The sequence below is a fragment of the Dermacentor andersoni genome, chromosome 6 (genome assembly GCF_023375885.2).
Source record: "Dermacentor andersoni chromosome 6, qqDerAnde1_hic_scaffold, whole genome shotgun sequence".
NCBI classification, from domain to species: domain Eukaryota; kingdom Metazoa; phylum Arthropoda; class Arachnida; order Ixodida; family Ixodidae; genus Dermacentor; species Dermacentor andersoni.
Window position 1 is genome coordinate 61,154,357 of NC_092819.1, and position 20,626 is coordinate 61,174,982.

Here is a 20,626-nt window from a genome sequence, read left to right on the forward strand (position 1 = left end):
GCAGAGCACCACTGGCGCATTTATATACACCTCGCCCTGGTGGGTGCTCCAATTGTTTTCTCCAGCCACGTAGGTGGGAAGGGGGGAAGGGGGGGGAGGCAGGTGGTGTGCGCGAGCTTGGCCACGTGACTGGCGCATTATAATCGTCTCTGCGACGACGACGTATTGTTGCCGCGGCGCTCGCTGATCGCAGCAACCTCCTCGCGGACGTTTCAATGAGTCGTTGGTGCTCGGCGAAAATTGGCAAAGCGGTCTCTCAAGACGCCCGCCTGGAAGACAAAAAAGAACGAGAACCGACGACCTGGAGAAAGAAACAGAAAGAAGGAGAGAGGGTACGACATGTTGTAAGCAATGTACAAGGAGAGGGGGCGTGCAAGGGGGGCCACTTTGAAGGGAGTTGCCCTGCTTGCGACCAACGTCCCAGCACTTCGTACAGGGTCAGCCGATGTGTTCGAACTATGCGCAGCTATATTCTGGAGCTTGATGGCAGCGGAGAAGGAGGGGGAACCGCAGAAACAAACAGCCTGACAGGGCTCTCGGAACCGTTGTTATTTCAATAAAAGAGAACGCACGCTAAAAGCATGCAGGGTCACTCCAGGCCAGCCGCCGAAAGGGTGTTGTCACGCTGAATAACAGTGTATGTGTGTGGCGCGCGTGCGTGCGTAATTCTGACACTCGCCGATCGGCCGCCACGTAACTACACCTTCGCCCTTATAATCTGGCGTTCCGGAGTGCCGCGGGCGCCGTGTATTAATTGGGCACGTGTCTCGTGGCGTTGATCGGACTGCGCAGTGTTTGCTTTGGTCTTTTCTTTTCCCTGTTTGTGTCGCACTTCCGCTCTATTTACGCAATTCAGGCTTTTCTGAAGCGTGCGTTCAGCTGCTCACCCCAAAAAAATGCGCTGCGTTTGCCCATGAGCGAACGCCACACGTTTGTGCACTGCCATAACCTTTTCGGCGAGTCAGGGCACTGTCGGTTGCCAAATTTCACTTCGATACCGAAGTGGCCCAGGAGCCAGGAAAGCAAGATCGCCATAAAATAAACCTATTTAGGATTTTCTTTGCCTTCTCCTGTGGAGGATAAGTTAATGAGCTTTGGACGTTCCTGATCACCCTGTACTTCCAGCCCTTTCCATGTTTCCCAGGCGTGCTGATCCTAAGGCACTCCGGAAAGCGTAAGTAAGGTGGTTGTTCTTTCCCTCAAAACCCCCCGCAAGCCGACCCCCAACACAGTCCGGCGTGCCGCCCGTGGAATGCAGAGCGCTGGCCTTTGTTTCGCGGTCTTTCCGGCCGGAACAATCAGTTCGGCCTCTTCGACTTGGCACGCGCCGACGACGGAGACAAAAGGTGTGGTCGATCCGCGGGCGCGCCTCGAGCAAGAGATGAGGGTTATGAAGTCAGCCAGCAAGCTGTCTGGTTATGCGGAGCCGCTGTAGTGCGTGGCCTCGGGCGGTCCCGATCGTTTCATCAAGGTGGGTGCTGAGCGTACGTCGCCACGCTTCAAGGTGGCCGGTATAACGGCATTCCCGGACCGAGACTCGATCTGGGGGTCGCTGGTGACCGCTGCTGAAAACCCGTGGTCGTGCCTGAATCGTCAGAACCGTTCCACGGTTCGCGGAATTCGCGGCGTGTAAATGACATTCGCCGCAGCCTCAGTCCCGTGAAACGTTCTAACCACGTCCTGGTTACGCTGTCCCAAAAGCATTGTCTGCGAGATTAACAACGTTAAAGATTTTACCGAATTCTCGTCACCACATTCTCAATGCTGACCTTTCTTGGAGAAAACGAGGTGGAATATATAAAACAAAATACGTAAACGCTGCAGTCGGGCTGACGGCTCCTCGAAGGGAAGGCGTAAGCTTTGAGCAAAAAAATCGGTTCGCGTTGTCTCTTGCATGTGTGACATCATGCTTGTTAATTATTTAGTAAGCGAATGTTTACTGCAGCTATACGGCCGACAGAGCTAAGAACTTTTTATTCATGTGGTTGGGTAATACTGTGCTATCACAATTATTGCGTCGGGTTTCGGGCGACACTGCGGGTTTATTTGCTGCTTAGTCAGTCAATCTGCCTCTCTTTTTTGACGCCCCGCATGTGCGCTTCAAGCCTAGAATATTCAGCCAATATAAGGTGGGTGTTGAAGATACCTCCTTATGGGCTCCCAAGGAACCATAGACTCCGACCATAGATCAGTTGTCTTTGCGTGTCATTGTTTTATGCGACTTCACTTTGTCCTTGTCTGTAGTGCTATTCCCGCCTGTAAATCAGTAACATGCTAGTCGATTCTTTGACGTTAATGGATTACTGGTAGGTTTCCCGCCGCGGCGAACCACCTTTTATTCACCAAAAGCTCACATTATCCGAACCTTCTCGTACGAAATGCTAGACGCATCTACACAATGCGAAAGTTCTAAAATATAGCTTTATATCAAGAAGGTTAATGCAACTCCGCACACATTTGTCGGTGCTAAAGTGTTATATCTGCGTTCACCTCGGTCTGCCTTTCGTTGCTGCAACACAAAACAACACTGAACTATTTCGATCGTATATTTTTCAGTGTCACCATTACAAAGAAGCGTTCCAAAAAGAAACCCACAGCCCTACCAGCAATTCGCACGCCCAGAATAGCGCAATAAGCAAGCAAGCGTGCTGGTACGCCAGATAAGCGTCGAGAAGAACACTTTATAAGCAGTACAAATTTCATCATTTTTCTACGACGCCCCGAAATACTCACGGGCATCAAATTTCTCTACCACCGCTATAACATTTCTGCCTTCTAATCTCTGTCAATCCGTACTTGAATGCTTAAAATATTTCTTGATGAAGATCATATAAAGATAGATAGATAGATAGATAGATAGATAGATAGATAGATAGATAGATAGATAGATAGATAGATAGATAGATAGATAGATAGATAGATAGATAGATAGATAGATAGATAGATAGATAGATAGATAGATAGATAGATAGATAGATGGATAGATAGATAGATGGATATATGGATAGATAGATAGATAGATAGATAGATAGATAGATAGATAGATAGATAGATAGATAGATAGATAGATAGATAGATAGATAGATAGATAGATAGATAGATAGATAGATAGATAGATAGATAGATAGATAGATAGATAGATAGATAGATAGATAGATAGATAGATAGATAGATAGATAGATAGATAGACGAAGAAAAAGCAGGAATGTTAATCAAGGTCGGGCGTAGTTCGCTACCTTACGCATTGGAATCAGGAAAAAAAGACAAGAAGGTGAGAAGTACGTAGAGGGAAAGTCATCGTGGGGCACACCCACAGGTTAATGTTCACTCATCTTGGAGCACTGTTGGATGCCTTATAAGGCACATAAACGCAATAAACAGAAGTATGACAATTTCTCAGAAAACGCCGGAGTATCCACTCGCTTGGTTTTGCCCGCTCATCACCATTGACGTGCCCGATACATTTTTTACACAAATGTAACTGCTCCAATGCTTCCATTAAAGTATTTTCTCGGATGTCTAATACGAGAGACTTCGAGCACATATTCTGAGTAAAATGCTTGAGTTAGCCGCCACTAAGAGAGAGTCAAGCAGAAGCGTATTTGGCAACATCGTGTTAAGAGGATGCCTTACCTCCAGGCCAACTCTACTTCCCCTGATCATGTGCGTATTAAAAGAGTGAATATTTGTTCAGCCGGACGCCCAGCCGATTTGCATGAAGTTAGGTGAGTTATTAAAAATTGGCAAATATCCGTTCCAACTATGAAGGTTATTGCACATGTTACGACCGCACTGTGTGCCCATGATTGCTAATGAGGAGTCGCAGGTCCACCCCTCGCTGGAAGGGTCTAATGGTACGTTCGAGTACATTGTACTACTGCTAGTGCCTGCCACGCTGCCACTTGGTTTGCAGCGATGCGGTGCCCTCTCCAGATTGGAACCAGATAAAAACTGCCCGACCGGAATGTTCTAGCTGCTCCCAGAGCATTTGGTGCAGCCATGTGATCGAGAATCTGTCGTACCTTGGATGCGCTCCACGTTTAAAGGTGGGCTCTCAGTTGGAGCATGGCGCTCTGGGTGAACCCGATGATTGCGTTCCGAACACTCACTTTTTACCAGCCGAATGTAAATTGCATCAAGAGCACGCTATACAGCGCTCGAGAGTGAGCAGTCGAATGTTTCATAAGCGCGCATAATTGAAGCTCACATTGGACACTTCACTTCAGTGTTCACTCGAACACTGAAGTGAACAACTGTTCTCGTGAATTTTTTTTTTCATTTCTCTATTCACTCGCCCATGGCATCCTTCACCTTCAAAAGGCGGCCTGTGCCGGGGAAAGATGCTCTTGTCCATACTGTCGGCCCCCCATGGTGGCCATGTGATGCGGTGCTCTTTTGCTGAGCTTAGTTTTGGGTTCAATTTCTGGCCGCGAAGACGGCATTCCAAAGGATGCGGAATTCAAAAATGATCGCGCACGTATATTTAGATGCGCGTCACAGGAGCGAACGTAAGGCAAAATTTGGCGCACTATACACTGCGGCGTCTAGCATGTCTGCCGAACAGCCAGGCTTACATCCCCAGCATATCATTAAGGTTTGTTTCTCTCTGATACCATCCTGTGTTGCTTTGAGACGTTAAACTCCATTAATCAGAGCTCACATTCCAAAATATGCGTGTTTGGGACAGAACATACGGCTCATTACTGGCTCGTGGTGATGTCGTTTCACAGAGTGATTGTATGCAAACGTTTTTACAAAGTACGTGTTGCAGCTAATAGGTGGCTTTGATATGACAACACCTGTTGCTATGATGTGCGGCTGTTCTTTGGCTGTTCATTATGCACTTGTTGTTATATCCACGTACAAGCTGCATACTGACGTATATATTTTCCTAACTAGAGGTAGCAGATGTAAAGCGCTACTTGATGTTATACTGAAATTGATTGCGATATACACATTAAACTCATTTCTCAATAACACTAAAGCAGATCTCAATGCATAAAAGTGGATGCTACGTTCAGTGGCAAAAAATCAGAAGAAACTGTGCAGAAGTATACAGGGTCTCTTAATATGTCTCTTAACAGGTGAACGGCGAAAGCCTACTCTTCCTCCTCTTATCTTTCGCCTCTTTCTCATTGCCTTTTCTCTTTCTCTTCTTTCTTTTAGTCATTACTACTCACTAATATGCACTTTTAGTCATTTGTGATCAATTGTGGTCATGACAAGGCGTCGTTAGACGTATTGGTCATATCGTAGTCATTAGTAGTCATTACAAGTCATTAGTCGAAATTTTAGTCATTACTACTCATTACTAAACATTTTTAGTCATTTCTAATCAATTGTGGTCATTACAACCCGTCGCTAGACATTTTGGTATTTCGTAGCGATTAGTAGTCATTACAAGTCATTAGTAGTCATTATAAGCCATTACGAGTTATTGTCAACCTCTACCAATCTCTATTATAACGTTATCATTCACTAATTGTCCCTATCAATCATTTTTCATTCTTTAATCTGTTTTCATATGGCATGATGACGCTTCGGTGGGCACTCCGGCGGTCAGGTCTGCTGACACAAACTTCACAATGAGCCTAGAAAGTCTTTCTTTCGCCTTAAACTAAACATCCTACATGTAGCGCATGTTACGCGTAAACTGACGAACCGTCGATATATACCGTCGGGTCATATTGACTCATTATATATGAACGTGATGGGATAACGTTCGAACAGCTAGCCTTTATTAATTTATCATTATGTCACCCTCCAAAACAATGTACATATGATTCTTCTAGAGATGGACGATGTCCACCATAATGCACTCACCTTCGGCATGACGTGCTCTAGTATGTCTCTTGTACAAGAGTACATCACGTCCGAGGAGTGTCAACAGTGTCTTTTAATTTGTGTATCAGCATCAGTGTCCCGAAATGCAGAAGACGTAGGCACCACAATTAATATATAAATCAACACAAAAGTTCGGCTTACTTCGCCTCTGTGCACGAAAGTGTTACCCTGCACGCCCCCAATTTCTCTCGTCTCCTCTTTCGGGGTGACATGGTAACTAAAACCGTTCTTCCCTCGATCACCCCGAAGCGGCACATTATTGTGTCTTCCAAAGTATATGCTACGATCAGGACGTTGTGACTGTGGTTTGATACTAAATTAAGCTTAATCATCATTTTGCCTTACTAAGGCTATCGATGAGCCCTACGCACGGAAGTGTCAGAAAGTTCTTGAAAATGAGGTTGCACAATTAAGCTAAAGCAGTAATCAACACCGGTGACATGGATGTATCATAAATAGAGCGTATTTATTTTCAACACTCATAAAGCGTGGCGAGCGCCAGAGGAATGCGTGGTCTAGAGTAGATGAGCGCTAGAATTTGCTTTCAGGGTGCACAGAGACATACACAGAAATGCACACAAAAAGGCAGGTGAAAAGTCATAGACACCCTCCACGGAGCCGTCAAGGGCATCCGACCGCAGCCATCGTCAGCTGGACAACACTGGACATGAATAGGTTGACATGAGGAGCTGGGCATAAATACTGGACACAATGAAGGCAGGAGCTAGCGAACCATGGACAAACAAAAATGAGGCAGCAAATAGACGCTAATTCGAGTCGTACATCTCGCTCATCGGCGACGCCGCAGGTAAGTCGCTCCGAACTTGTTGGCCAGATGCTCGTAGTAGTCCAGAGGCTTGCCTGCGAAGCTCGTTACCGGAGCGGGCCCACCGTACGTGTATGCAGGCGCAGCCGCCGACAACTTGGCTCCGAACACAGCAGGAGCCGCCACGACGGTTGGCGCAGCGTACGTCGCCGCCGAACTGCGCAGCACTCCGTAACCGGCCCCGTAACCGGCAGGGACGACCTTACGGACGATCACTCTGCGGACAGGCGGCGGTGGGATTGCTGAAGCGGCGTACGGCAGGGACGGCACGAAGCCGGTCGAGTACGACACGGCCGGCGCCGCGGCGGTCAGCACCGGAGCCGCGGCCACGGCACGGCGGTATCCGAACACGGGAACTGCCGGCAAGGCGGGGGCGGTATGAACAACGGGCGCCGCGACAGTGGCTCCTGTGTAGATGGAGGCTGGCACAAATCTCCTGATGGACGTCACGGTCGCCGGAGCGACTGCGGCCGTCACCACAGCGGGTCCGGGCGCTCCGACAAATGCTGGAGCGGGTGCAGCGACCACGGCGGGAGCTGGAGCTGCGACCACGGCGGGAGCTGCCGCAGCCGTCACCACTGAAGCGGCGGGAACGACGGCCTTGACGATGGGTGTCGGAACGACGGGTTCCTGTGGGACGTTGATGGAGGCGGCAGCCGGCGTCGAGGGCGCGGTTCCCGGTTCGTTGGTGTTGACTATGACGCGGAAGCCGTTCGCGTCGGCCACGTACTTGACGATGCGTACGCGTCCGTCGGCGTCAGTGAGGCCGTACGAGCCGTACTTGTTGCCGTACGCGTCTCCGGTTTCCTGGCGGAAGGAGCCGCCCGACGTGTGCTTCTCTTCGTAGCCAAATTCGTAGTTTCCGTGGACCTGCGTTATGAACCGTATAGTACCGAGGTTATATACGCAGTACATCCTATGTAAATGGAATCAAGGGAGCCTCTGAAAAGTGAAGCGCGCCCAATATTGCGAGACATATATGTTCATCCCAGTGTGTTTGAATTTGACCGGGAAAGAGTTGCCCGCTAATAAACGTGCGAGTATGACGCCCTATTAGAGTCACTGGTGGACCAACGGTACCATGAAGAGTACTGTAGTAATATTGTAGACTATTCAAAGAATCTCCTAGTAACCTTTCCGAATATGTGATAGTTTTCACTAAACACAAACCAGTCGTTCTAAAATGTCTCCTAAATTTTATGGTTACTGTTTAGTTTATATAGCGTCACTCTTCTTTTTATAGCTTTAAGCAAGTTAGCAGACAGAAAGTTCCCCTCTAGGTATCCTTGAAGGTTCCGAATGAAAAACTTTACTACATCACGTTACGCTTCCCATACGCGACACTTGAGAGCCTGTTTCGTCGGTGGATCAGAGTTGTGGCTTTGGTTACGTAGCTGATATTAGACTTCAGAACGTGTGAACGCAGTGAAACAGAGAGAAATGGGTGTCCCCGCGACGACGTAATGAGATTCGGTGACCTACTATATCGAGCTTTCCTCCAGAAAAAGAAAGTGCGGGGCTTTTCAGACACGTGCTCTTCTCTACGACTCTCGTGGTAGCTTACCTCGCATTTCTGTAATTCATATCACCTTGTTTTTTTTTTCTTGCAGTCGGAGACAAAAAAAAATACCGTAACACAGGGCGAGTGTTTGTGCCCATTTTGTCCAGCATATATATACATAAACTGCATTGCGTATGACAACTCGCGCGCACCACTCTGTGACGGAACAAGTGAAACAGGTAAATTTTCGTGGCAACCGTTATCTCATAAATTTTAAAACATGAAAGCCAGCCATAAGGGAACCTGACCGGAATTCGAAAGTACGCATACCCGGACCCACCTATTCTGGGCACTTCGTCTCACAACTGACGTACGGAGCACGGAGCTCGCCGCAATTACAGGCGCTAAGTGGCCACCTCATTGTTCTGGTGCGAACAGATATACAGCCATGCATGAGAACTCGCAGGCCGCATCCGGATTTAGGAGCTCTTACAGTGCCGCTTTGATTCAAGGACACTTCCCGACGAGGTCCGATGTTTTCCATAACGATCCATGCTCCATGCGGTGCGGACAATGAGAACCGTTGTTATCGTGAACCGTTAGGCGGCAATTTAGTTTTGTAGGGGGGCTTCATTGTTCCGTTTCACGTGCTGCAGGCTTCACGCAAAGTCCTGGCACTCGACTCCGTTGCATGCTCCACGCCTACTGTGAGATCATTTCCTTTTAATAACGCGAAAGCATTATATGCCCCAGTCGGCGTGACCGAAAGATGGTACCTAAAATGGCCGACGGCGCAAAGGGTAAACACAGGTTACGACATGCCAGGATTGACGTGAAATTTCTCAGGGGGGTTCCCGTAAACAAAGCGAATTAATGGCGTCGAAAATGCAATTTGGTAACTTTCGGCCTAGGTGGGAATCGGACCCGGGCCTCCGGGATGCGTGACGAGCACGCTTCCCCGAAACCAAGGCGACTCCAACGTTCTGGCTGGCTAAAGGTGTGCTTAGTGCATGCGGCACTGCACACGTCACGTCACAGACACGGCATGCGTCACGTCACATGCGGCACTGCACACGACGTCACGTCACAGGTGGCGCCACTCCCACGTTGATAGACTTGGCGCGTTTTGATTTGGTCTTATCAAGGTGCAGTCAAGGTCGATTCAAATAGGTCGCGAAGCTTCGGGGGAAAAGCGGTTCAGTGCAGATTGTCACCGACATCAGCATGGGGGATTATGGGAGCAGTGATTGAAGCGCGACTATGTTTGGAGGGAACAAACATTGGGAAAGAAAAACTCGTTTTTTAATTCAAAGGAGACACAGATTCATTCAACGAAAATAAAATTCCTAGTCAATTTTATATATTCGTGACGAGTTAAAAAAATACAAGTTTAATTTATTATTATTAATAAATGCATTTCTTTTCAGCGCCCATCGCTACAGGGGGCGTTGACGCCAATATCACTCGCAATGCAATGCACGTCTTGAAATGGGCAGAAAGGCGCACTCGTAAAGTTCACCTGTTGAAATACGCCCCCCTCACAGTTTGTGCTTTCTTGCTTGTCGAAGTTTGTCTGAATTTGGTGACGCGGGTAGCTCCATCGCTTCTTAATCTGTTCAGTCAAAAGTAGTGAGTTACGACCGCCAGATAATTGTGTAGTTGTTTTCGTGCGACTGCGCTGGCCGACTGGCTTGGCATCCGACAATAGGATCAGCACTCTACACCTAAAGCTTTCGTCGGCCTCCAAAGAAAGTATGTTCTGTGCAGGGATGCGATTTCGACAGCCGTACGGCTGGCCTTTTCCTGCATCGCTTTCCACGCTGAAAGCTCGAAACGCCCATCAAGTCGAATGGCGGGGCATTTGAATATATAGCTCCAAATGAAGGACTACAAAACAAATTTCGCGCCTTCGAAAACAAAATGACGTCACTTCTGCTTTTAACAGACATGGCGTCACATTATTTTTTCTTCCGCCGGAAGTGTTCCCACCACATACAGATGGCGCTAAGCCCCATGAACCACCGATGGACCGCCATGTTTTGAACGTATGGGCTCCTATGGAAGCTTCGCTACCACGTATATTTACCTTGGTGCAGTTAGAACGCAGGCGGGAGTTTGCACGGGCAATGAACGCGCGAAAAAACAACATTTCACCAAAGGCAATTCAATGCTTTCGCATTCCCACACGTAAGCAATCTTAAGTGTATCTGCCGAATTTATTGCGTCAGTGCCCTTCAAAGAGCAAGCGATATACAGGGGAGCGCAAACCCCGAGTTTCGAGCGATCGTCATTACATAATGAAACAAGTGGCTTGGTACTGCTGCCTTATTGTATGATTATCTTGTACGAGTTTTGCGAGTTCCGCCTACGACAACCCAGGCTGCTAAGTACGAGGTCGTGGGATCGAATCCCAGCCGCGGCGGCCACATTTCGATGGAGGCGAAATGCGAAAACACCCAGTTAGATTTAGGTGCACGTTAAAGAAACCCAGTTGCTCTAAATTTCCGGAGTCCCCGACTACGGCGTGCCTCATAATAGGAAAGTGGTGTTAGCACGTAAAACCTCATTATTTAATTTACGACAACCCAGACGTGTCTGAAAAATCTGCACAGATATTCGTAGTATCAAACCCCTAAGACATATTTTTATTTGTTTAGTTGGTGAACCAATTTAAGTTCCAAAGGTTTCTTCAAAAACTCGGTTTTCTTAAATGCTGCGAACTGCATTCCAATCCATGGTTTATTTTTTCATTTGTTCCAACAGACGTTATTGAGCCTTATTCTCCAGCACAATAAGAGTATATCATGCTTCCATACAACAGCATCTCAAAAAGCGGCATGTACAGGCGGATGAAATGGAGTGTATATAAAACTCGCCGGCACGCCGACCCTTACTTGTCCGCTTTTAATTTTTTTTTTCTTATACATGCGTGCCTTTCCTGTTCAAGCTTAGACACAACTTGAACAAAGTCTACGGAAAACAGATGGACACCGACACACCACAGCGCTAGAAAAGCCCATTTATCGACTACGTTTAGTTAAAGCAGCTTAAGTTTCTCAATAATAAGGAACTAGTGCTTCTACGCTCGACCTCACACCGCTCGAATTTAGAGGTGCGTCAACATACTATTTCGACGTACACTACAGGGCCTCGGTTCATATATCCAGTATTTGTCGCTAAAGCTACTGATACACTCGTGTGCGCAGAGTAAAAATACATTTTAGTTCAAAGGAGTCCTTCCAACATTCAATAAAAGGCACTCAGCCGACATTGTTACCCCATTAAATTAAGCAAAGTTATACCTTCTAGCGAGAATTTAGCTGACTTCATTTCATTATACGAATTCAAAGGTGTGTCAGTGCATTTAAAGAGCAAGCCTGGCCATTAAACGCTATTTTTGGTCCTAGAAGATGCGAGATCATTTCTAGTTATCGAAGATATGTTGTCGTTTTTCCTTCAAATTTATGATACCAATGGCACTGTTTTAAACGCAGCACTTCTGTAGCTGAACGTGTGTCAGGATTAACTAAGATGCGCAGCGAAATAGCACGACGCCTTGCTACGATATACTCGATAATACTTGCTGCGCCACACCGACTTACATCTTGAGACCGGTACTGTGACGACGTTCCAGTCTCAGGGACCAGGGCCGTGCCATAGGCGGGTGCCTCGACCACTCCACAGCTGGCTTCCCTTAGGAACAGGAAGAGGCAGAGTAGCAGTACCTGCGTCAATCACATTGAATTGGGCATATATTCTGTTTATGAGCATCAGGGTCTCGGGAAATTCCAAAGTGCTTCGGAATATGGTGATTTGGGGCACTGCTTAAAAACACTGCGACGCCGTGACCAGTCGAAAATGCCAAACGTCGGCGCCGCCAACACTTCCCCACCGTCTTGCACGATGGCTACAAGCTTAGCAGTACCATTTCTTGATCGGTAATTCAAATATATAAGCTGCAAAATTTGTCTTGGTCCGTATACCCCAGTACATTTGAACGATTCTTTAACAGTACCACGCGAGCGTCGACTGGCCTAGAGTTACTGTATAAATGCTCACTCCCTATAGGGAGCCTACGCAGAACCTCTAGGCTTGCCTGCCGCACAGCGTCTTCTGACGGCGGGAAGTGGCAAGACCAAGAGTGATCAGCGAGAGATCAAGATCATCTTGCCGATGTCGTCGCTTCGCATAATTAGAAGGAGCTGACTGGCGAGCCAGTCGTCACTGACGTGGTACTGTTAATGATTCGGTCGACTGTTGTCCGCAGGACTGTTCTGCACGACATCGAAGCGATTTACTTTATTGCTAAAATTGAGCTATGTACTTGCACGCGCTCTCTGCCTTGTTTTTCCGACTCTAAATTTAAATGTACGTTCTGCTTGCATTCCGTCCGCAAGCATACGGTCACAGCAGTTCTGTTTAGCAAAACAATATTAATACAATCAGTGTACAAAACGTAAAACAAACGAAAATAGCACAAACAGCCTGCCAATGTGAATGCCTGTTCTTGTTGGCAGAACATGTATCACAACATCCAATTTAAATAAAGCAAAAGATTGGGTCGCTTATCGTACCTAACATTCGAATAATATCATCAGTGCTAAATTGAACACGCATACAAAGTATCGACATGAAAGGAAAAGCCTGAGTTGCCTTTCAGGCTGCTCAGAACCTTGCCTTGCGCTTGTTCTTTGCTATATGCGTGGCACCTTTGATTTTTTTTTTTTTTGCCCCACTTCTGCGATAACGCTGTTAGGGTTGCAATGTAAATAAATAAATAAATAAATAAATAAATAAATGGCCTTGTTCTTTATAGTAGAATGAAACAGTACCCCATTATGTTTTCTCGAACACGAGATCATAAGGTTTGGACCTTAGTGTTCTGTATGTAGTAATCGTTCCCTGGGATTTCCAACTAGGTGCTTTCGTTCTTATTAGACACATGTTGTGAAGCACCAGCGTACACAATAATACGGGTAAGTGAAAGGATCGAAAAAAAAAAGAAATTTGCGAATGGAAGGCAGGATGCACAAGAAAGATAGCACAGATCAAAGGAATGCAAGGTAAGCTAGCTGTACGGTATGCAGCATGGGTGCACGCACTCTCGCTTTTGTCCAAACAGCCTAAACCTCTGGAGAAATAAGAAATAGTGGGCCTTTTTCTTTTTTGAGTCATCAAAAGAAAATGAAGTCGGAAAATATTACATCCAAATCCATTTGCTTCTTCGGCAGTTGACCGGGTACGTTTTCGACAGACAGCATTCCTGCACTCTGGATATTGAAATAATTTGCAGTAAATCAAGGGAAGCTGAATATAAAAACTTGGTCTAATCGATTCGGTCGGCCAATCTTGTGGAATGACAATAACGCGCTTTTTGTCAATATCCTAGGCAGAGCGAAAGTAAGAATGACAATAAATTTGATAGTGAGGACGCCATCGTTTTACATCTTAAACTGCGCGGTGTTGTGGGGCAATCAAATTTTTTTTTTTATTCGCCTGACTTGCCACGCTGTATAACGGGGAAATAAAATATATGTTAGTATGAAGGCCTCCTTCATGCATCTACTTCAACATCGACTTAAGAGATGTATTGTCCATGAGCCATCTTTCATTGCCTTTAAGTTGATCATTGCTAAACATCACGCCCCTAAGTACACTTATATTGGTAGGGGGAAGGGAGAGGGGGAAGGAGCATAGAAATCTCCACATTAAGAAGCGGGAGCACGAGCGCACATTTCTATTAGGCCACCTTTGGACCACAAACTCAAATATATATATATATATATATATATATACAGGGTCCATTATGAAAGTAATGCGCGTGATTTTATTATGAGGCGACTATCCATGGCATCGCGGTAAACATGGTATGGGAAATGTGGCGAGGGTTCTGCCCTGCCAACGCAGCCGGTCGTCAGTTTACTCCGAGTGACCGATAGTGACAGAGGATCTGCAAATGCGCAAGGACTGCACCAAGCTTGTGCCGAAAGTGTTGACGGAAGATCATAAAGAACTTCGAGTTTTGCGCTGTCAAGAATTGTTGGATTTGATTCAAGATGATCCGGACTTTCTTAACTCTGTAGTAACCGGAGACGAATCCTGGTTGTTCGAGTACGACCTAGAATCGAAAAGGCAGAGCAGCGAGTGGCACACAAAATCATCCCCCCGCCCCAAGAAAGACGCGAATGAGCAAGTTTCGCATCAAAACGATGCTCATTGTCTTCTTTGACACCCGAGAAATCGTCCATTTTGAGTTTATACCGCAGCGAGAAGCTGTCAACTCAGCCTTTTACCTGGAGGTGCTCAAGAGATTGAAACGCCGGGACGCGCGCGTGAGGGCTGACATCAAATACACGGTCAAGCTCAACCATGACAATGCCCACAGCCCCACGTTCTTCATCGTTACCAACTTCCTGGCCCGGAGTAAAACCCCGATGGTTTCCCATCCCCCTTATAGTCGCGACTTTGCTCCGTGCGACCTTTTTTTTGTTTCCCCGACTGAAAAGAGCGCTGAAAGGTAAGCATTGGGAGACCGTGGAAAACATCCAAAAGCATGTCGCAGCGTTCCTGGGAGACATTCCCGTCGAGGAGTTTCAGGGTGCCTTCCAGGCGTGGCAGACACTTTGATGCAGGGGGAGATTATTTTGAAGAATTTCAACTGTTGTTAAGGTACGGTCAATAAATCTATATTTCCCAGGAAATGCGCATTACTTTCATAATGGACCCTGTATAGACATTGTACTACCTTCGGGAATAAGCCCGTATAGTAACGAAACAGGTCGTTGTTTTTCATCGGCGTAGTGCAATAAATCAGCCGTCATGCCATCGTGCCTGGCCGTCACCCTGTCGTCGTAGCTGCCTTCGTCGCCTTGGTGTTGACACATGCATGCTCGTGTCGAAAAAAGTTGGTTCATCTGGTAACATTTTATGACCAAGAATATCTACTAAGCAGCCACCTGCAATATGCTACGCATAAAATAAATCGTCACAGGGTATGTGGTCGGTGGAATATTTTTTTTAAGCGCTAGCATGCTAAGGGTACTTCACGTACGTTCCGGGGGCTAGCTTTTTACGTATGCATGTCTCTAACCAGTTTCCCGCCTGCCTCATTCACTGGGTAGTCCGTGGTCAAATGGGTAGCGCATCGGGCTGCTCTGCTAAGGGAACAGGGTTCGAAACCGACTGTCAAATCTGCTTGGGTGGCTGATTACGTGACAATGTGTACATATGAGCAGTTCTTCAACAAACATGCCGACATGGGTTGATGTAGATGCAGGACTGGTTAGGTACCGCTGTTCAAAAAATCTCTTGGATGCCGACTTGGAGCATTGGGTATGCGCCAGTGGGTGTGTGCCGCTCTTCAATGAACGTGTAGGCTAATATGCACAGTTAAACACTTTGCGACGCTATTTAAGCGGACCTAACTGAGAATCCACCCGCCGTCCATTCCTCCTCCTTCTTTGGCTTATCTTCACACCAGCTCACGTGATTGACCAGAGCCGCACCAGAAGAAGAAAGACGCCCCGCAAACGTATTCGACGCCAGCTTGAGGAGCTATGTGTGCGCCACTCTACAATGACGAAAACGATTCCTTAAATTTATCCCATGCTGAGTGAAATCGAGTCCACGTCACAACGGTTCCTCAAGGACAGCAACCCGACGCTTTACCAGCCTGCGCCACAAGTGTACTAGATGTGTGCCACTTTTCAGTGAACGTTCTTCACGCCAACGCTCTAGCGAGCTGCGTCATCGATTCACTGCGTATGCGCCGCTCTTCATTGGACCTCTCACTAACATGGGTCACAGAGCATGTGCGACTGGATGTGCAGAAAGCGAGGAAACAATACTCAGCGTTCTCAGGCACCGGCGCACCACATTTCTAATCTCGGACGCTCCACGCGGACTTCTCGGCAGCGACACTAGATGGCGCAGTGTGTCGAGAAGCGCGAGAGACGAGTCCGGCTGCCTCATGACGTGTTTTACAACGTTCGCACGCATCGGCGCGCCATGCATTTCGGAGGTCATGCATGCTTCGCGGCGGTGCCGCTAGATGGCCCCGAGTGTTCTTAAGAAAGCGCGAAGCAGGAGTCCCGCTGAACTACACGCCTCATACATAACTCGTTTCGATGGTGGCAATACGTTTGTCGCTATGTTATCCAATGCTAAGCATATTACCTGCGACAATCATCGTGGGGCGCAGGTTCTGCCAAACTTTTCTTTATTTATTTATTTCTAGCATACGTCGTTCAAGCATCTGGTTTGTTTCCATGATCTTTGACGTGGCGTTCCCTAAACCTTATTGTTTCGCATGAATGTATGTGACATTTGGTTACCAACTGCCATGAAGAGCATATTGCAATACGTATACTTTCATGATTCTCACTTGTAGTCAACTAGGTCATATACAGGTTCTAAAATGTCTTAAATACTTTTATTTTCTCAAGTAACCATCTTATTTCTTTCTAGGTTGATGTTACAGCTTTCACTGTGTCGCTGAATAAATTTTGTTTTAGACGTGTTGTTTCAAAGCTTAGTCAAATGCATTCGCTAGAAGCCAGCAGTATGACTAAGCTTTGTTTTGTCTCTGCGTCCGCCATTAACTCTAACCTTGACGCGTTTTCTTTCCAAGCTCAACAAAACTTGGTGAGCTTCCAGAGGTTTCTCTAACCTGTTGTTCTTTCCTATTCCATAGCGCGAACATAAAATAACTAACGACACTCCATTTTAAAGGTAAGCATACTAGGCTGGTCACGTACGTGTGAGGTAGGAGTTTAAGCAACGTCGCTAATTGAAACTTTTGTACCGGCAAAGCTGCAGTCCAGAAAAATATTAAAGAAAAACCGTAGTCTGCGTGCTTTAACCGTTGTAGTTATATTACTTTTTGTACGTTGTAGGTTCTTCGCCAAATGCCAGGTGAACATTTCCGCATAGTTGAACTTCTCAATGTGGTCCAGGAATGTTATGCATTTTGTCTTCCTCTTAAAACCAACTAGAAAATTGACTAGCCTCGTTTGCTTCTTAAATCCACACCACTTCCTTCTGTCTCCTAATGTTGCGCCTATTATTTCTTGTTCCGTTGCTTCTCTGTGCAGACCTCAATTTCTTCTCAAGCTTTTCTGCGAACTTTCAAGTTTCTGCAGCACATGTTAGTACCAACCGAATTCAATTATAGTAAGCTTTTCTTTTAAAGTGTAACAGTAAGAGGCTGGCTATGATTCGGTAGTGCCTGCAATGTGCGTTCCAACATTTTCTTTTTCTCTTATTTATTTATTTTTTGTGGTCAAGGGCCATGGTGTTAACTAGCATAGTTAATTTACGTTTCACAGCTTCTAGAGGCTGGCTGCCAGTCACAACTATATGCTGTCTTGCCAAACTATTGAGCATTACCTTAGTCTTCTGCACATTAATATACAAATATACCTTTGGAGGTTGTCCTGACTTCTAAAAGCCCAGAACAATTTGTTGTGAGTGATCTCCAGAGTTGTTGAACAGGGCAATGTAGTTTAAAAATCGCAGGTTGATGGCATGCTTCCCTTTCATTTACACACTTAAAGGTCCCTAGTCTAACACCTTGGTTACTTTTTCTAAGCATGCACTGGAGAGCATTGGAGAGATTGCGTCCCCTTACCTGACTCCCTTTCTAAGTGGTATTTTTCAGCTTCCCTTGCGGAGAATTAAGACAGTTGGAGAATCTTTGTAGATATTTCTTAAGATATTTACTTATCCTTCCTCTTTTCCTCAATTACGCAATTCCTTCATGTCTGCTAGTATCGCTATTGAATCAAACTCCTTTTCGTATTCTGTGAAAGTCATGCAGACAGAGATGTTGGTTTTATCACTCAGGGTTCTCAATTACTGATTGATGACGTATCGCTTTCTAATTACCTGATTTCTCATTACGTGAGGGATGATAACTCTTTCTAATTCTGGATTGTTCTCTTGGGTGATTCCGGTCAAGTTTCGCGCTGATTTTCATTATTTTGCCCAGGAGCTTTCTAAGAATGATGAAGTGTACACGCTTGAATATTCAACTCCGAAATATTACGCTGACCCTTCCGCTTGGCCTTCATATTCGCGCCGATTTGCTTGTTTGGTCTAGAAAACACTGGTACATGCAGCACTTGTAAACAAAGCAATTCTAATAGTACTTATTCGATCAGAACAAAGTGCTGTTTGTTTGTTTTTCCGTAGCTTAGCACATCAGAAGAGCAGCGAATAGAAACGGCAGTCTGATCTGGACGCTGGTAAGCTAATTTCACGCTTAAGTCGCAAGCTATAGCATCACGCTTTTATATCACGCTTATTGTCACGCCGTACGATGCTAAAATACGTGGATGTAACTTTTCTAACTCACAACTACACATGTTAACTGTTACGCTCAATGGCGATCAATGCCGATGACCAGTTGCTCTCACGAACAAATGCGACAGCCGCAAGTGTTACCAGTTAGGCGTAACAACAATCAGACAGGCAACGCCCACGGAAGCGCGGAGCCGGGCACAGTGGGAGCTTCGTCCAACTTGGAACGCGCACATGTTGGTCGTGCCGATCGTGTCGCGGTTACCATTTCCTTTTTTTTTTCCTGATTCTTCGCCGCATCGATGCGTCACGCACAGTCCGCAACACTGTCAGTGCCCTGTACTCACCTTCATGACGTTTACGGGTCGCCGCTCGCCGTGCAAACTGAATATCCGGGTGGTGCCGTTATACTCCGAGTGGTGGTCGTCGGGTGCTCAGATTTTAACGCTTTTTGTCGTTCCGCCACTGCTGGCGACCGCTGTCCCCCTTTTATATATATACAGGTTGCACCCTGGCAGGCCCCTCCCGATCTCGTTAAAATTCCGCGCAGGAACCGTCCGGCACAATGAGCGGCGTCATTCCTCTGTCCTCGACGGGGTCTTAGGCTCCTTCGCTTTTTCGCGTCCATTGCTTCTTAAGTGTCTCAGGGGTGTGCGTATGTGTATGCATGTGTGCGTGCGTACGGTCCAGGTGTGTGCGTGTGCGTTCGTTTGTTTTGCGCACAACCAGAAGACGTGCCCGGATTGCACCCCTTTACTCTTTCTCTCGCTTTTACTCCACCGCGAGATCTCGTCGCCCCCTTCCCCCAAGCAGCGCATATATTCACGATTTCTCGTGAGGGTAGGGTGCAAACGCGGCTTCCCCAGTCTTGCCCACTGGTTAACATCTATTGAAAATCACATGCCCGCCAACCTCCCCTCATAATAGTGTCTATTCCTAGAAACGTGCATGGTGAGACCGTGCATGCCGTTTCGTCCGTACACCGCACCACTCTCGCTTCTCACGCTTGCCTCATTTGCTCCTCTCAACAGGAGCCGTACTTGAGCGTTCCTGAGCGTGGGCTCACTAATGCACCCCCTCTCACCCGCAACGCCCCTTGCTTCACTACTTTGAATGGCGCCAGTTGCCGGTCATCGCATTGCAGAGCGGAATAGATTTACGGTGAGCCCTCGCCAAGATCTCTTCGCTCTGTGCTTATTGACTGCTGCTCGAACCGGACGCTTACTTCAAAGTGTATAATGCCTCGTCCGGTGAAGTAGTCTAATTCCCCCCCCCCTCCCCCTCTTGCGGTCGGCTCTTACCAGAACCCTGCAACCGCGCTTGCTTATTTCGAAACGCCTCCCGAGTCCTTTTGCCTAATCAGAGGCACACATCGTTCATTGTGCGATGCGGGTGAGGATCGATGGCGGGCGTTTATGAGTCACCGGCATTTCGTACCAAGAACACTTTGTAAAGAGAGGGGTTCAGAAGCTACAGACGATCGGCCGGCCAGCGCTGGTGCTGCTAGTTAGTGTTCGCGCTAAGCAGACTACAAGGTTACAAAATGCCTTCCCTCCGTCCATTGCCACGAAAGAATCCCGTCGGGGAAACCTAGAAGACTTATTATACTACGCTCAAGCAGAAGTCACCATTGTCCTTGTCAGCGGCAGCTAACGACGCGGGCTTTTCCTTCGCGAGTTCGTCTATTTGCATTTGTTGTCGCGACTCCACGGCGATCACTGCAACGTTGATTCCATTCCGCGTTTTATCTCGGCCTCATCGATTCATTTCCCTCTCGTGTTTCTTGCCGCACCCAAAATCGAATGCTATCGGCGATCATCTCAACGGCCGGAATCGATGAACACTCGCGCGATTACAACCGTTATGCCAGCCTTCGGTGACCGCAGTAAACGCTCCGCTGGCACCGCAAGAAAGACAATGAGCGCTGGGAAGGCGAGAAACCTTGCAAACTCGAGACGCTTTGGCTGCACCGGTTGCGCCGTTGTTTCGGTCGGCGCTGCGGTATACAGATGCACATAAAAAAGTGGCGGCAGCGAACTGTCCCCAGCTCGAAACCGTGGGAAAGAAACGACATGGGTGCGGTTCTTAGCGAAGAATTAGTCACGAAACTTGGGCACAGAGGTAATTTACGAGCACGCGACAGTAAAAGCATCCTG

At 47.0% G+C, this 20,626-nt stretch overlaps 1 protein-coding gene across 1 annotated transcript; it reads right to left on the minus strand.

The window, feature by feature from the left end:
* Nucleotides 1–6,285: 6,285 nt before the first annotated feature.
* LOC126522769 (uncharacterized) lies at nucleotides 6,286–19,197 on the minus strand. The gene is made up of 3 exons (XM_050171572.3): nucleotides 18,818–19,197; nucleotides 11,774–11,896; nucleotides 6,286–7,540 (listed from the first exon to the last, which is right to left on the minus strand). The coding sequence occupies exons 1-3, from the start codon at nucleotides 18,821–18,823 to the stop codon at nucleotides 6,635–6,637; spliced, it is 1,035 nt and encodes a 344-aa protein (XP_050027529.1). The 5' UTR covers nucleotides 18,824–19,197; the 3' UTR covers nucleotides 6,286–6,634.
* Nucleotides 19,198–20,626: the final 1,429 nt, after the last annotated feature.

Excerpts from the sequence above, each read along its gene's own strand:
- LOC126522769 (XM_050171572.3), bottom strand. Across the intron at positions 7,541-11,773 it reads CACAGTACCGGTCTCAAGAT|GTCCACGGAAACTACGAATT; the intron begins GTAAGTCGGTGT and ends TTCATAACGCAG.